The sequence below is a fragment of the Bicyclus anynana genome, chromosome 3 (genome assembly GCF_947172395.1).
Source record: "Bicyclus anynana chromosome 3, ilBicAnyn1.1, whole genome shotgun sequence".
Taxonomy (NCBI): domain Eukaryota; kingdom Metazoa; phylum Arthropoda; class Insecta; order Lepidoptera; family Nymphalidae; genus Bicyclus; species Bicyclus anynana.
Window position 1 is genome coordinate 19,028,140 of NC_069085.1, and position 17,883 is coordinate 19,046,022.

The window sequence follows — 17,883 nt, forward strand, 5'->3', positions numbered from 1 at the left end:
TCGGTATTTTTGTGCATTTCTTTTTGGGACTAAAGTGATAACCTAATCTACGGAACCCTACTCTGCGCGTGGCCAGACATACACTTGACCAGTTTTTTTTATTATGAACAGTCTCACGCTTTACGGTTCTAAGTTCTAGCCCTTTGAGCCAGATTTTCTGTCCGCAGTGGCTACGTTCCACTTAGAGATCCTAACGACCACGCACCGATCGATTATTCAGATGGAACGTTGCAATCATATGCTCAAATGTAATGTAAGGGTTTTGAGTCACTTAAAAATATATATATTATGAAAAATATTAGTGATGAAATAATATACTTATTTTAATATTATTTTTAATTTACCTATAAAAAAATATGTTTCTAATTCCTTTGTAGAATTTCCAAAAGTACTTTTATTATTAACAATTTATTTAACAAAATTCTAAAAGTCCAAGTATCTACGTTAAACGACCGCGTCGACTCACTTCTTGAGATGGGTCGTTGTGAGCCTTTTGTGAGTGAAATCAAAGACGTCATTAGTGACCCCATCTTCATCCCAATACATTATAAAACGACGGCGGTCGTCATGTGAAACGGCTGCAGGCATTTAGGAGTACATAATTTTATGGCTGTTGGCGTTCTGACAAGATCACCAAGTGGAACGTAGTTGGTGTTTTCTTTGCATTATTGTATTTTTTAGTCTGTCGCATGCTGTCATTTTTTTGTCTGTACAGTTCACCTGTCACTGTCACCCTCACGGCTCGGTGTCAAATGTCAATTGTCATATTTTCCGATTTTGCGATTTCCGCTGTCGGCTGTTCTTACTTCTTGTTCTTCCAATTATTTGATAAATGATCGAGATTTATGTAATAAACAATTTGATTACTATTAAATAAGTAAGGCATATAGTTCCGGTATAGATTGTGGTACTTACTAATTAATTGCATCATGTAAGTGTTAAAATAAGTAAACAAAGTCCGGTACATTCAAGGAACGTTCGTATTTTAATTGATATTCTGATTAAAATATTTCCTGCATGTGATGGGAGATAGGGATTGGAGACCGTTTATTTACGGCGGCCTCGCGTCGATCGTCGCCGAGTTCGGTAAGCTTGAAATTTGAAAATATTATTCTAACCTCGTTTTAATGCGATTTCACGTAAAAATAACTTTTACAAATGCTCCAATACCTTGACATAGTTACGTTTCCTATTTAAGAGTGTATTGTACACAATGAAGAGGGTATTCATTAAATTGGGATAATATCTGGCATCTGGTTTATTTTAAAAAAATGGTATTGTCATATATTTATTTTTATTTATGGCCAATACACCCATTCCCTTCCAATGAGTCTGAAAAGAGTAAAGACTGTGTTAAGATTAACCTAAAAAGGTAGTGCTTCAAGGTCCATTTTATTTCTGTTATTATGCAGTGTACCGATAAAAAAGTAAAAGACATTTTGCATTTGCAATATGAGTATGTATTTTTATATTTGTTTGTGATAAATTCCACAGGCACATTCCCCATTGACACAACAAAGACCCGTCTTCAGATTCAAGGCCAGAAGATAGACCCGCGTCATGTGGAGCTGCGGTACACTGGCATGGTGGACTGCTTTGTGAAGACATCTCAGCAGGAAGGCATCAAAGCATTGTATTGTGGGTAAGTTAAGGCAGTGGCATAACCATACAATATTATGAGGCTCAAGGCAAATTAATTGAATGGGGCTTCAGAAAACAGCGGAATTCTGTTTGTGGCAGTTTGCCAGTTTCATCTGCTGTTTAATTAAATTGATCTGAATAATCATATATTGTGTAATGTTTCAGTGAAAATCTTTAAACTATTGTCACATGCAAAAATATTTCATATCTAACTGAAATTTCTAGATATTAGATCTTTCAAACAACAAAATGAACTCTAGCTTTATTATATTAATACTAGCAGCACCTCGTGGTTTTACCCCCTTAGTTTCTGTTTACTTAGGAATTAAGGGAAAAAATTTAGAACTCAAAGTTAGTACAACTTCCAAACAGTGAATGAATTTTTCAAATCGGTCCATTAGTTTCAGAGCCTATTTAATGCAAACAAACAAACAATTAATCAAATCTGTCCTCTTTATAATATCACCACCAGCATAGCAGGAGGTCATGCTTAGCTTTGACTTATGTGCACTTCTTCCCTATCCCTACCCTACACTACCCTACACTACCCTACTTCTACCCCTACCCTAATTTTTGTTAATTTTAAATATGCTGGAGTAAGGGTCAAGTAAAGTACTACATAATACTAGAGAATAAAGAAAATTTTGTTGATTTGAAATGAAGTAACAAAGTAGAAAAAAGTGTACATTATAATAATTGTAATAAAAATTAAGCACAATTTAATCACTTAATTTTTTTAGTGTCTTTGTTTAGTTGTTACAAAATTATCAGCTTATTGCCCTTGCATTTTTATTATCTTTCTTTTAAATACATTTTTTTACTTCTCGTGTATAATCTCTGAAGGATCATTTAATTGCAAACATTCTTATCATATTTGTTTATGCTATTTCCAGTTGTAAGCTGTTAACAAGTCTTTGTTTAATGTAAACTATTTCCTCTTGTGCAATCTATTTACATTTTTCTCATCATAATCATGTGTGATGAAAATACTATGAATTAATATCAGATACTCCACTATTAATACTACTTACTTTTCCTTATCATATTTGTTATGATTTTCCTCTTGATTGGCATGCAATGTTGTTCAAATATTTCTTATTGTTTTGAGACAATGATGACTATATTTATTATCATTTGTTGTTAGTGTATTTGAATAAATATATTGAATGCAATTAAACAATTTAACAACAGTATAATCTTGTTGTGACATCATGTCATAATGTGCCAATTTTTATTCTTTGGTTTGTTTTAATAAAATTTTTATTAACTTTGGCATTGATTTTGCCGATTCGGCGCGGCGAACGGGCGAAACACGTCCGTTCGCCGCGCCGAATCGGCTATGCATTCGATGCAATGCGAGCTATGCATTCGTTAATTAATTGATTTTTGTGCGAGGAATTTTCCGGGTTTTCACAGCTAATACTGTGCATAGTGATAAGACGTTTTGACTATATTTATTATTTAAGTTTAGTGAAATTTTGGTGCAGTTTTAGTGATCTATGGAACGACACTTGTCAACTACGTGGGGTTGCAAATCCCAGCTAAACTTCAGATTACATTTCTTAGTTTAGAGTTCGACGACCGCGCGCCTCTCGCATGCGTGCTCATGTTTACTTGTTTTTCTGGGTCAACACGTGCCGCGCCATCCTAGCCTACGAAGCGCGACGCGTAGTATCGTTGACAGTTCATTTTGACAACTGACAGCTGCCACTGTCAGCTGTCAATTGACGCGTAGTGACGTTGACGTTTTGACTTTGACAGATGTCAACTGGGTTTTTCACAGACTATTAAGTCGGACCAATCTTGGTCGGTTCGGCTAAGTGCCTTTTATACGTGCGTCAATACACGAACTCTGTTTCATCAGTGCACGAACTCGGCGCTAATACACGAATACTGCTGAAAAATATTTACAAAGAGAGAACTAGGCGCGCAACATGGAGACAGAGGACGAAGACCACGCAGGGCCTTCGGCCTCCCTCTTTACCCCGCGAGCCGCTCTGTCCCGTACGCCGCCGTCGGGTTTTGCGGCGGTGCGGCCTGATGAAGTATCGGTGACGATACCGCTACGCTTCACTCCAACCGCCTCGGACCGCTCCCAGCCTCCTGCTGCTGCTGCGAAGCGGCCTTTGACGTCACCTGAAGACCGCCAGCCTGCGGATAAGGTGCGCATGTGCCACCTGCTCTGCAGGTGCCGCGCCGACAGATCAGCGCAATGATCCCCTCGCAGCCTACCACGGACTCTGAAGACGAGGAAGGTATTCGCAAGAAGGCGCTCATGACGTGCTCAAAGATCGAGCTTCTGGACCGAGTCAACGGGGAACTGGCGAGCATCAACACTGTTATTAGCAGCTCGGCATCGAGACTGAACAAGGAGAGCACCAACTCCATTAGGGATAGTGTCCAGGATACGCTTGCGGTGGTTGCGGCCCTCACTCTTCGGCTGGCTGACACGGAGGCTGAGCTCTTTCGCGCGCAGCAGAAAATAGCCAACCTAGAGGCCCAGGTTAGTGAGTCGCCTCCACATACTGCCCCGGCTGCAGCAGCGCCCTCGTATGCGACGGCGCTCAAATTTAAAGGAAAATTTGCAACGGTTTCCATCCCGCAGGAGCAAGGCCCCGTGCTTGCGTTCTACCCAGCTGCTGAAAGCGTAGACACATTCAAGACAGCGGAGGACACGAAAGCGGAACTGAAGAGAGTGGTGGACCCACGCGCTCTGGACGTGCAAATTACTAAGGTCCGAAAGGTCGGGAACGCGGGAGTTATTGTCCAGACAACAACTCAGGAGTCTGCAGTCCGCCTACGCAGCGCAGCCCCCCCCACGTTGCGTGTCACGGAGCCGAAGCGAAACCAACCTCGGGTCTGTATTCGAGGCGTTGATGGGGACCCGTCGGCCGAAGCGTTTCTGGAGTCTCTGCACGACCAAAACCTGCGGGGTTCGCAATGGACGCCAGAGAGACTGAGGGCCCAAGCAAAAGTCTACAAGAGGCGCGGTCGTGACAGCACAACCAACATAATTTTGGAATGTACGCCCGCGCTCAGGGAGGCGCTACTTAAAAAGGAGCGCCTGTTTATTGGTTGGCAAGCGGTCGACGTAATGGACTATTTGCAAGTTACGTGCTGCTCCAAGTGCCAAATGTACGGGCACCCTGAGAAGTACTGCAGAGCGAAGGAAGACACCTGCGGAAAATGCGGACAAACCGGGCACCGTAAGGAATCCTGCAAATCCAAGGTGGCTAATTGCGCTACCTGCCACAGGTTTGGCCGTGACAGCGCTGGCCTCCACCCAACTGCTTCTAGGGACTGCCCGGCGAGACAGTATGCGGAGCAACGGGCTGTCCAATCAATTGATTACGGCCAGCTCTAGTGGTCCCACAACCCTGAAGATCGGCTACCTAAACTTAAACGGCGTGGTGCTGGCCAAGAGCGAGTGGTTCCAGTAAGATCAGGAATTCATAAGCTCGGGTATCAACTATGGTTACTTTTTTACCTTTTCCACAACGTCGCTCACGTCCGTAGGACCTACCACCTTTACCTACTGAAAGGCCCACCCTACACGTGTCCCCTGGGTGGTGCTAAACGAGCGACAACGCCGAGTCACAGGCGGCGGTTAAATATCCTGTCCGTGGCTACCACAAGCCCTGAGGACCTAAATACCCTCAAAAAATGTGGCAGTAGTGCCTTGGGAAAGTGCTACTGGTGTTCTTCCCAACCCCCCTTTTATTATGAAATGTCTTGCAATAAGGAAAGTGATTTGTCATGCCATCCGGCTAACCCCCGGCGCTCTCTGGTATCCGGGCTAGAGAGTGTGAAATCTGTTACCGAAGACACCACTGGAGTGAGTAACCAGGCTTCAGTGCATGTTAATGTTACTGGAAAGAAACTAATTCAGCAGGCTTTTCATCCCAGCCTATTTGTGAGAACAAGGAGCATGTCTACAGGTAGTGCACCATGCTTTAGTAATACAGAACCTGTAGATCTCACTGAACACAACAACAAGGAATCCCAAACACATACATCTGTTCAACACCCTGAGTGGCAGAGGGTACCTACAATCAGAAACCCAAAACGAAAGAATATGTCGACCACACCATCACCAAAAGGGAAAATGCCAGTGTCAAACCAATTCGGATCATTGGATATTGATGTAGATGATTCTGAAACCCTACCTACAAACAATAAACAGCATGTATTCAAACCTCCACCCATCATGCTATATGGCATTGAAGATGTTGCAAAACTGAACGAACTAATCAGATCAAAATTGGATAAAGAAGAGTTCACCATCAAAATTGTTACCCGAAACCAATTAAGACTTAGTTGTCCGACTATAGAGTCTTATCACTGCCTTATGAAAATAGTAAGAGAAAACAATCTGATTGGACACACCTTTTCTAGAAAGGATACAAGACCTTACAGAATTGTAATTAAGAAGCTCCATCCAAGTACACCTAAAGAGGCAATACAAGAAGCTATAGAGCAGTCCGGAAACACAGTTAGTGGTGAAATAATAAATGCTCGATATGGACCTAATAAAATACCACTATCGACATTCTTTGTAAACCTAGACCCACATCCAAACAATACAGAGGTTAAGAAAATTACCCATATATTCAATACAAAGGTCATTATTGAAGATCCAATAAGAAAGGCAAATGTGCCCCAATGCAAAAGGTGTCAGCAATATGGCCACACTAAGAATAACTGCCTTAGGCCATATAGATGCGTGAAATGTGCAGAGAGCCATAACACAGTAGACTGCCCAAAAAAAGACCGGAATACCCCAGCAAAGTGTTGCCTCTGTTTAGGTAATCACCCAGCAAACTACAAAGGCTGTGAAGTTTATGTAGAAATCAACAAAAGAAAAAGAAATACTTCACGAAGAGACTATATAAAACCAAGAAAACAAACAGAGGATAAAGACCAACAACAAAGCACTGGAAAACAAGAAAATATACAAAAATTAGATAGACCCTTCGCATCAAAGGAGAAGGAACACGCATATACTAGACAACACTCCTCAAGCCAGTTTAATACTAGGACATATGCAGAAGTCGCTAAAATTCAGAACAAAGATGAAACTACAACAGAATCTAAGCTAGAAATACTACTCACAAAACAAGCTGAAAAGCTAGATAAATTGATAGACCAAATGTCAATAATGATGAACTTATTGACCACAGTAATACAAAAGATAATCTAATGGCTACTCTAAGATTGGCAACATGGAATGTTAATGGTCTGATTGGACATAAGAGTGACGTCGAACTACTATTGAAAATCCACAAAATAGACGTACTACTGGTGTCAGAATCTCATCTTACTACCAACCACAATTTTGCTATAAAAGACTATATAACATACACAACACCCCATCCTGATGGAACTGCCCATGCTGGAACAGCAGTAATTGTAAGGAAAGCTTTGAAACATGATATCCTTGAAGACTACAAAACACCTCACTTACAAGCTACAACCATTGTATTGTACGATAATCATGGGTCACTTACTCTCTCAGCTGTTTACTGCCCCCCAAAACCAAACCCAAAGGAAACTCACTTCACAGAATATTTTAAAACGCTTGGAAATAGATACATCTGTGGTGGTGACTGGAATGCCAAAAACGTGCAATGGGGATCACGACTAACTCTACCTCGAGGCAGAGAACTTAATTCAAGTATAATCAAAAATAACCTCAGTATTTTAAGTACAGGTGAACCAACTTACTGGCCTACAGATCCCAACAAATTACCGGACCTCTTAGACTTCTATATATATAAAGGGCTATCAAACTTGTATATAAGTATAGATAGTTGCTATGATAGTTGCTCAGACCATACACCAGTACTAAGTACGGTTAGTACATCAATAATTTCAAGACCCGCCAAAGAATGTCTATACAACAAACAAACTGATTGGTCAGCATTCAGAAAATATATTGATACTAATCTATCGCTAAAAGTTCCACTCAAAACGAATGACGACATTGATGAAGCAGCAGAAACCATAACAAACATGATACAAACTGCAGCATGGATTTCTACACCGGATATAAGATACACGCCAGGTAGTAACAACTTACCCATGGATATCAAAAATAAGGTACTAGAGAAAAGGAGGCTCAGAAGAGTTTGGCATACTAGTCGTCATCCGTTGGACAAAAAGGCGCTAAACCTGGCAGCAGCGGAACTTACATCCTATTTAAAAGACGTAGAAAATGACACATTGAAACATAAACTGATTAATCTGTCTGCTTCGAAAAACAATGAATATTCATTGTATAGAGCCGTAAAGACTAACAAAGCTTCGCCTGTAATCATAAAACACCCACTAAAACTAGATAATGGTACATGGGCCAGGAAAGATAATGAACGTGCGGAAGCCTTTGCCAAGTTTCTAAGTGAAGTTTTTACTTCAAATAACGGCGACCCAGACACTGATAGAGAAGTCGCAGACTTTCTGGATAGCGACCTTCAACTAAGCTTACCAATAAAAAGCTGCACCCCCAGAGAGGTCTGGAGAGTAATAAAAGAACTTGAACTTCACAAAGCTCCAGGATTCTGTTTAATAACGGCAGAGGTCTTACTACAACTTCCAAGAAAAGCGATTGTCTTTGTGACTCAGCTTTTTAATGGCATCTTGAGAACATCCCACTACCCGTCTATTTGGAAAATTTCGGAAATTATTATGATACCGAAACCTGGGAAGCCACCGCATCTAGTCACATCTTATAGACCAATAAGCCTACTACCAACATTGTCCAAGGTATTTGAAAAAATAACTCTGTCCAGACTCAAAACCATTCTTCATGAAAGGGAAATTATTCCCCAGCATCAATTTGGATTCCGAAGCCGACACTCCACTGTTGAACAGGTACACAGAATAGTCAAACAAATTAGAGAAGCCCTAGAAAGTAAACAATATTGCTCTGCTGTTTTTTTGGATGTTCAACAGGCTTTTGATAAGGTCTGGCACAATGGATTGCTCTTTAAAGCCAAACATTGCCTCCCACACAACTTCTTCATGTTACTGAAGTCATATGTCAATCAAAGAATATTTCGAGTGAAAATCAATGACGCGTTTTCGAACTTCCATGACATTCAAGCAGGTGTTCCCCAGGGTTCCGTTTTGGGTCCCACACTCTATTTATTATACACTGCAGATATTCCTATCTCAAACAGCGTACTCACCGCTACATTTGCTGATGATACAGCTGTATTGTGTAATAACAAAGACGCAAATATGGCTTCAAATATTCTACAAGTACACCTGAACAAGATAAATTCATGGATGATTAAATGGCGCATCAAAGCTAGTTCCACGAAGTCAACACATGTGACATTTACCTTGCGAATGGACGAATGTACTCCTGTTAAACTGGGACTTGATATTATCCCCCATAGTGACACCGCAAAATATCTTGGGATACACCTAGACAAAAAACAAACATGGAGAACGCATATAGTAAAAAAACGCGATGAACTAAATCAAACCTTCAGAAAACTTAACTGGCTTATGGGAAGGCATTCGCATGTCTCACTCAGTAATAAATTGCTCATTTATAAAACAGTAATAAAACCAGTGTGGACCTACGGCATTGAACTGTGGGGCACAGCCAAAAACTCAAACTTGGAAATATTACAAAGATTTCAGAATAAAGTTTTAAAAACCATCACAAATGCTCCATGGTTCACTAAGATATCGGAACTACATGAGTATCTTGACATAAAAACAGTAAAAGAAGAGGTTGAACTCAGATCAATGTGCTATAAAAATCGCATAAACACCCATGAAAATAAACTTGCTACTGCCCTCGGTCATCCAATAGATGTTAGAAGGCTAAAGCGCGCCTACATATGGGATCTCCTGTAAAAAAAAAAAAAAATCAAAATAATAAGAATGTACAAATGTACAAATGAAATACAAAAAATTAACAAATAAAATAAATTAGCATGGCCTTCAATGGAAGGTCAGCTACACATGCCATGTAGTACCCACAAGCAATTTGCTTAAAGCTGTTGCAGCTGATTGCACAATAGTAATGAATTATAAAAAAAAAAAAAAAACTTTGGCATTGAAAGTACAATACACAAGTATACCAGTAATTTTTACAAAACCTTTAAATTCTGCAGCATATGGCCAGCAGTGCTGCGTCAAGCAACATATGGCACTATCAAGTTCGGCACATACTACTCGCTGAAGAAGGCGCTGGCAGCGAGACGAGCCGATGGCGGGTCGAAGGAACATCTCGCCACAAATACATTCTGCGCAGCATTTGCTGGGGGCCTGTCCAGTGCCATCGCCAACCCCACTGATGTGCTCAAAGTTAGAATGCAGGTGAGGCTCTTGTTACTCTAAATAAAACACACTCACTTCATAGTAACACCATGAACTATTGAGTATTAATTTATGTTTATGACAAAAATGCAGCAACAATATTCAGAACTGACAAAGTATTATCATTGCTTGACTTAAGACAAATAAATAATAATGTCTTAGCAACCATTGGATTCATTGTTCAGGTGCTGGGTCCGTAGCATTGTGTGGCAGACAGAAATAATCTTAAAAGATCTGGAGACTTAAAACTTGTGTATGTTCTAATAAAGATGTACTGGCTGGAGTGTACGATAGTGTCTGGATTCCATGTTAATTCTATAATTTTAAATATTCTTAAGAAATGTAGTTGAATGCTGCAGGTGGGCGACGAGAAGCGCAACCTAGTGCGGTGCTTCGCGGACATGTACCGGCTGGAGGGCGTGCGCGGGCTGTGGCGCGGCGTGGGGCCCACCTCGCAGCGCGCCGCGCTCATCGCCGCCGTGGAGCTGCCCGTGTACGACGCCTGCAAGCGCCGGCTGCTGGTGCCGCTGGGCGACGCGCCGCTCAACCACCTGCTGTCCAGTCTGCTGGCCAGTCTGGGCAGTGCCGTCGCCAGCACTCCGCTGGACGTGGTGCGGGTGAGTGTACGGCGCCGTGCGGGGTGGAGCTGCCGTGTACGACGCCTGCAAGCGCCGGCTGCTGGCGCCGCTGGGCGACGCGCCGCTCAACCACCTGCTGTCCAGTCTGCTGGCCAGTCTGGGCAGTGCGGTCGCCAGCACTCCGCTGGACGTGGTGCGGGTGAGTGTACGGCGCCGTGCGGGGTGGAGCTGCCGTGTACGACGCCTGCAAGCGCCGGCTGCTGGCGCCGCTGGGCGACGCGCCGCTCAACCACCTGCTGTCCAGTCTGCTGGCCAGTCTGGGCAGCGCGGTCGCCAGCACTCCGCTGGACGTGGTGCGGGTGAGTGTACGGCGCCGTGCGGGGTGGAACGATTGCGGTAACTGAATGCTGATTGAAACTAAACGATCACCAATCAAATATAATCCTTATTACTTAGAGTTAGATTTCAAAACTATAATAACTGAAAACAAAATCATCAAACTTGGATAATGGAAAGGAGATGATAATGGCGCGTAGGCAACAACTAATAGCAGACGCACACTATTATTCGATAAAATATTGTCATGCTATTAAAAACCAAGCCTTCCGCTTTACTGATAATTTCTGGACGAGCCTTAACAGTAACCTCTAGATTCTAATTGGAACTTCTAGGTCTCGACCATTGCCTATATAGGTCCACATGTGTATATGTAATTGTTGTTTCAGACGCGGCTTATGAACCAAAGGAAAATGAAGGATCACATAGCGAAGGCAACTGAAAAGGTGTACTCTGGAACTGTTGACTGCTTTGTGCAGGTCATTATAAGTTATAGTAATATTTAGATCTAACTTTGTTTAGATATTTAGATCAAAATTAAATCAAAATTTCTTTAAGTATTTCCATTTTGAATTAATTTTTTATATGTCAGTAGTGGACATCAGCTCATGTGGTGACAAAAAACTCCATTAATTTGCAGACAGTCCGGAACGAGGGTTTCCTGGCGCTGTACAAGGGCTTCGTGCCCACGTGGCTGCGCATGGGGCCGTGGAACATCATCTTCTTCATCACCTACGAGCAGCTGAAGCGCGTCTACTGACTCAAGCGACTGTGGACCTTGTGCCCGCCGCACACGGCTTATTGTGCCGTGCGCCGCGCGGCGAAGTAAAGTGCGGACTGACGGAAACTGTAAATAAGGTAACAGATTAGTCTCTCTCAATTCTCGAAATTTTTGAACTAAAACTTCTTTACGCACAGTTGACTTGAGGTAAGTTGGTGAATGCGTTATGAAAAGTGTAATCGGACGAGGCTTTTAATATGCGTGCTGCCATCCATGCCAAGCCATTTAAGGCATAGTGAAATAGTGTTTGTCATATTAAACTACCAGTAGATGGCGTTGTGAGAGAACTTTGAAACAATCCCTTTTGTACACATGAACGATGCAGTTATGCCTGAGGCTCATAGATGGCGCTTTGTTTTTTTTTTATTTTTGAAAGTTTTCTTCAGTCGTGTGGTCTAAAGCACACTCGTTTTTTTAAACTATGTTTATTTGTATTTTATGAATTTATTATTTTTATTATATTTATTTATTCATTCATTCAATCTTTGGATCTACTGAATAGATTTTGAAAATTCTTTTGCCAATGTGAGTGAGATATGTGCCATATTTTATCTCAATATTACTACAGGAACAGGATTCATGTAGGTTGGCTGCTAGTTATGTTTATTGTGCAGTGGTATGCGCGGTGGATTTACAAGACGGAGGTCCTGGGTTCGATCCCCGGCTGGGCAGATTGAGATTTTCTTAATTTGTCCAGGTCTGGCTGGTGGGAGGCTTCGGCCGTGGCTAGTTACCACCCTACCGGCAAAGACGTACCGCCAAGCGATTTAGCGTTCCGGTACGATGCCGTGTAGAAACCGAAAGGGGTGTGGATTTTCATCCTCCTCCTAACAAGTTAGCCCGCTTCCATCTTAGATTGCATCATCACTTACCATCAGGTGAGATTGTAGTCAAGGGCTAACTTGTAAAGGGAAAAAAAAAAAAAAAAAAAATTGTTAAAAAATACGATTTTAAGTCAAGCACAACAAAACACATACTGCCATATTTACGAAACATTGATTAAAATTGAGCATCAAATTACAGAGAAAATTGAACTTTAAGTAGTCGTGATGAGGTCTATTTTACATTGAAACAGTTTGATGCTTAAATTTTTATCAATGTTTCTATTATGGCTGTTAGTGTATGTACAAATAACTTGTTTCAGGTAATATAGTGATGTGTTGACTGCGGGGCGCAGCTGACTGTTGTCCGTAAGCTTTGTTATATAGTTTTGTACACTGGCGATAGTTTTAAGTAGAGATTTTCTAATGTCACAGCCAGAGCGATCGACTATAGATGCTGTAATTTTACACGTCAATAGGGAATATGTATGTATTTTTTTTATACAAAATTATGATAAAAGAAAATCACGAGGTTTATTAAACATTATTTTTTGGAAAAACTCTTAAATTATTATATTTGACATATTGTAAGCATTTAAAACACCGCCATTCCAACGCACTATGCGAAATGTTGAAACCACAATGTGTCGGCTAGTAAGGAATGCAACACCAAAAATCTAGCCTTAATTCAAATCACATGCATGTTCCTTATTAGCACTAATAGATGATTTATTACTGTAGCTGTGTAACGCCAGCTACACACGGTCAATTATGCCATCAAGTGTACAGCGGGATTAAGGATGGAAAAGCATATCGAATTAGCGTTATATTTATGATTTCGATATTTATGACTTTGATGGAGTGAGAGTGTACTTGACCGTGTGTGGCTGGCGTAAGAGGACGAGTACTGCAAGTGTTGTGCAATTATAGTTTAGTTTGTAAGGGAAATTGTAGCTGTGAAATGCTTACTATGTTAGGGCACCTAGTGCATTTACACTATACTATTTATATTGATGACTTACAATTTGTATTGATTATTCACTACTGCTTACAATGAACATTACTAATATGTATTTTAAATAGAAGCAGATTGATCTTGTAATTGAAAACAAAAAGAACTCCCCTTTATCGTAAAACCCGTATCCTTGTAGCATGCAGCTGAGGAGTTAGGTGTGAAGTTTGTGTATAATTATGAATAGTCAAGCACGTATCTATTGCGTATAATATTTATATTGACGATTACGAAAACCTGAGGATATAAGGATTTTTTAATCTGTAATTGATTTCAATAAACTATCTATCGGTGATTTGTTTGTTGACATTGTTGTCTTGTACTACTATGATTATTTTTTGACGACTCAGACCAATCATAGAAGGACCTGTATCGCACACATAGTCACGAACAAAATTATCTGTCATTTTCTGAAGAAAACGAGCTTAGATTTGGTATATATCTTATACTAAACTAGAAGTTTTTGCCCGTTTTTTACACAATTCAATTACACAAAAAGGTATTTTTACGGAGCTTTAACCGACGTACACGATTACAACTATTTAACATCGATACAGTTTTTATAATCGCATTAGATCGTTGATCATATACTTTGACAGAAAAGTAACGTCTAGCGAGGCAGGTCCTATATAATAATTGGTCTGAGTTTGATGAACACTAGTGTTGCTAAGCAACCCATCTACAGATTACAGATAGGTAGGATAATTAAACTTGATACTTGCACAAAAAATATGATTAAAATGGAAGCCTAAATATCCAAACTAAGGTTTGTTGACAGAATTAAAGGTATAAATCAAAATAATGTATAGTACTTAAGCACTATGTAATTATGTTCTTTAAGAATAAAAAAGTTTAGAAGTCAATAAGTTCAAAGTTTTTATGGTATAAGGAGTTTTAGGAATAAATTGAATCCGCTGTTCCATAATTTTGATGTGTATTTATCGTTAAAACCGAGTTTGTTTCAAAATAAGTTTATACAAATCGGCATTTATTTTAAAATATTTTGTATGATATTTACATTTTAGACTATTGTTTTGCCAAATATAGGTTCGGTTTTATAGATTTAATGCTTCCATATACTTAAGTGCCACAACATTTCTATTGTCTTATATTTGTAAAGTAACAAAAAATAGGTCCTTACGTATGAAACTGGATTATTTATTTAATCAAAGTATTTTATACCATTGCTATGTATGCACTTTTGCCATCTTCTAGGTAATTTATTCCCTTTACTAAAATAACATTCAGACGGGAATCAATGAAATCTTTGAAAGCGCTTTGGACTGCTTAATCGGAGTTGACTTTTTCTCTTTCCCTCGGAGTTGAAGTTATCCAAATTTCGAAAAAAAAATTGTAATCTGTTGGAACAAAGACCGGAAAATACGGAGGATGTCTTGGAAAAAAAAGGAGCTTCGACTGGAAAATCCAATCGAAGCTCCTTTTTTTTTAAATCACTTTGGTCTGTTGCGCAGTGTGTGGTCTAGTGTTGTCCTGCAGCAGCAGTGGCCGAGGGTGACTGACCAGCTTCGAATATTCAATAATATAAGAAAGTTGTAGTGAACGACACCGGCATTTTATCGAGTCAATTTTCGCTTGGCTGGATCGCCAGGGTTCAGCCATTGCGATGAGCATTTCCGATTATCGTCTTTGTCGGTATTTGTCGGTTTACCCACCTTTCCCAATTTGTTTAAGTGGTTTATAACAGTTTTATCACTAAAACCGCAACCTGCAGCTAGCTCGGACGTGGCTTGCGATGGATCCGCTTCAATAGTCTTAAATTCTTCATTATCAACTTTGGTCTCCAGCCGTCCTCGAGGCGTGGGCTGCAGCTCAAAGGTGCAAACGCACTGTGCTTCCTTTTGCGACACTGCCGCATAACACATCATTAATCCTATGAGCCGTTTCTGCAGCACTGGTGCCACGATGGAAACTTAACTTTAACTCGTAGATAAATTACGCGATATTTCAAGTTTTCCATTTTGTAAACTGAGTGAGTGAATGAGTAAGAAAAAACCAAAAGATGAAAAACAAATGAATGTGCTGTATTTTGAAATTAGAATTTCTAACCAAAGAGGAGATATTTGAGATCAAAGTGGCCAGGACGAAAAAATTATAATTAATTACAGTACGATCTATTTCATATGTACGGAACTAATATTTTAGAGTAAGTTGTTATTTTCCTTGTCTCAGCAATACTAATTGTTGACAGTGAAAAAAATGCTTTATTTCTTTATTCTTCATTTGGTCGTGGAACATATCCGTTTTAAAAATGTTATTATGGGTAGTAAACTTAATAAATCTGGGTTTATTGTTAGTAAATTGGTCTTAATTGGCACGTTTTTGAACTAATATAAGCTTTTATAACGGTTGTTGTTTTTTGACATTTCTGCCAAATCATTTATTATTTGTATTTTAGATACTAGATTTAGATAAGACAAGGCGAGGAATTAAAATAATCATTTATGTAAATTATTGTTGTACCTACTGTACACTGTTGGTTGTCACAAAAACTACTCAAAAGAACTATTGTTATTGTTACCATATATAAATTAAGTAAACGGAAGTAAACACAGTTCACATAAATTCGTGTTTGGAAGCGATCTGAAGAGATAGTGGACCGGTTTATTTATTTTATTAATGAATATATCATTATTATAATTATAATGTTATTTTTATTGCAATTCAAATAAGAAATGTAACACTTTTCTTGTTGCATTTTTTTACTGTATTTTAAATGATTAATACAAATATTTTACTTACTAAACTATACATATATTAATTATTTTTACGTGGCATTACAACACATTTGTACACTGTGCATATGTAGTGTCTACGACATGATGTCACCCTGAAACATCATGCGTTCATTCATCTATACTTATAATATATCTGTAGAGAGGTCAATTCTGTACATGAAATATATTTCCAAAATAACTATCAGGGGGTGATTAGTGATCGATAGTGATGCCAAAAATGCAATCAGTAAAATTTTTGTCTGTCTGTCTGTCTGTCTGTCTGTATGTTCTTTATAGAAACAAAAACTACTGAACGGATTTTAACGAAACTTGGTACAATTATTTAACGTACTCCTGGGCAGGTTATAGTATACTTTTTATTACGCTACGATTAATAGTAGCAGAGCAGTGAAGAGAAATGTTGAGAAAACGGGAGAAGTTACTCAATTTTTTAAGCTTCCGTCGCGTGTACAGCCTTAATGGTTAAAGCTACATAGCAACCATGTATGACGGAAATGTTCTCCTTAAAATTATCTATAAAAACACAACAGCATATATATGTCTATCTTTTATGGTTGACTCACAATAACACGTGTAACTCCCGATAGCTTAGCAGTTCGGAGCTTTCTAATTATATTTGTCTACTCTTATGTTTATAACACTCATCACTCATCCCTAATAAGAAAGTTAACATTATTACCTATTCAATAAAAAAAGAATCATAAAAATCGGTAAAGAAACACCAAAGTTATACATGAAATACGCTAAGCCATCGCGCGTGAATACTAATTCATGCTTTAAGGACTTAAGGATTATTTTTGTATAACGGTTGCCGCGCTCGACGCGACTCGCGGTGGGAGGAATAAATAAAGAAGTGCAGCCTTAATGAGTAGGGTAGGGGTAGGGTTGGGATAGAGTAGGGTAGAGGTAGGTTAGGGTAGGGTAGGATAGGGGTACTTGAAAGTTTACAACGACTTTCACGCGGACGAAGTCGCGGGCGTCCGCTAGGAGACAATAAAAAAGGCAGAATGTCCAAACGTGTTGAGGTGCTAGGAATTTATGGTTTATTGCATTGATGAATATTGCTGAACAAGCATTGTGTAATTTTAATATTGTTTAATAGATCTAAAAAATCGATGTTCCTTTTTGAATTTGGTCGTCGAGTCCTTGGGTTCAGTCGGGTTGTCGGTGTAATGTAATCTTACTAACACAACTATGTATGTAGTATGTAACTGACTGGTACAGAGGCTCTTACTAGGAAAACTTTCGCTATAATTTAAGTTCGTGTTAAACACACTTGTAGAAATGTAACTATTTTGTAAGTAGACACAAAGAATTAGCCAAATTTATTATTGAATACATATTTTTTGGTGTATATAACATTTTGTTTTATTTAAACTTATACTTAAAATAAGGGGCGGTATTATAGTTACTTCTTGATAATTTAGTGGCTTAGATAGAACTGGTTGTCCAAATTTGCAAATAATTTATCTCACTAATGTATCTGCTTTTTGTTTAACAAACAAGTTTTTCAGTGTTATGCTATAGTGTCACAAACTCATCTGGCCCGGTGAACTCACAAAACGAAACCGCCTTCTCCTTAGTTCCAGTTTTGGCCACGTAGTCAGTAAAGTCTGTGACATGG

At 39.5% G+C, this 17,883-nt stretch overlaps 1 protein-coding gene across 1 annotated transcript; it reads left to right on the forward strand.

The window, feature by feature from the left end:
* Positions 1 to 765: 765 nt before the first annotated feature.
* LOC112057817 (mitochondrial uncoupling protein Bmcp) lies at positions 766 to 17,618 on the forward strand. Its single transcript, XM_052890902.1, has 7 exons — positions 766 to 1,086; positions 1,495 to 1,642; positions 9,771 to 9,975; positions 10,335 to 10,592; positions 11,279 to 11,368; positions 11,530 to 11,747; positions 12,815 to 17,618. The coding sequence occupies exons 1-6, from the start codon at positions 1,023 to 1,025 to the stop codon at positions 11,647 to 11,649; spliced, it is 885 nt and encodes a 294-aa protein (XP_052746862.1). The 5' UTR covers positions 766 to 1,022; the 3' UTR covers positions 11,650 to 11,747; positions 12,815 to 17,618.
* The last annotated feature ends 265 nt before the right edge of the window (positions 17,619 to 17,883 follow it).

What these genes read in the sequence shown, in the direction of transcription:
- LOC112057817 (XM_052890902.1), top strand. Translation starts at nt 1,023, where the DNA reads ATGGGAGATAGGGATTGGAGACCGTTTATTTACGGCGGCCTCGCGTCG. An exon ending in GTCGATCGTCGCCGAGTTCG is followed by an intron (nt 1,087 to 1,494) that starts GTAAGCTTGAAA and finishes TAAATTCCACAG; the next exon opens with GCACATTCCCCATTGACACA. An exon ending in CTCCGCTGGACGTGGTGCGG is followed by an intron (nt 10,593 to 11,278) that starts GTGAGTGTACGG and finishes TTGTTGTTTCAG; the next exon opens with ACGCGGCTTATGAACCAAAG.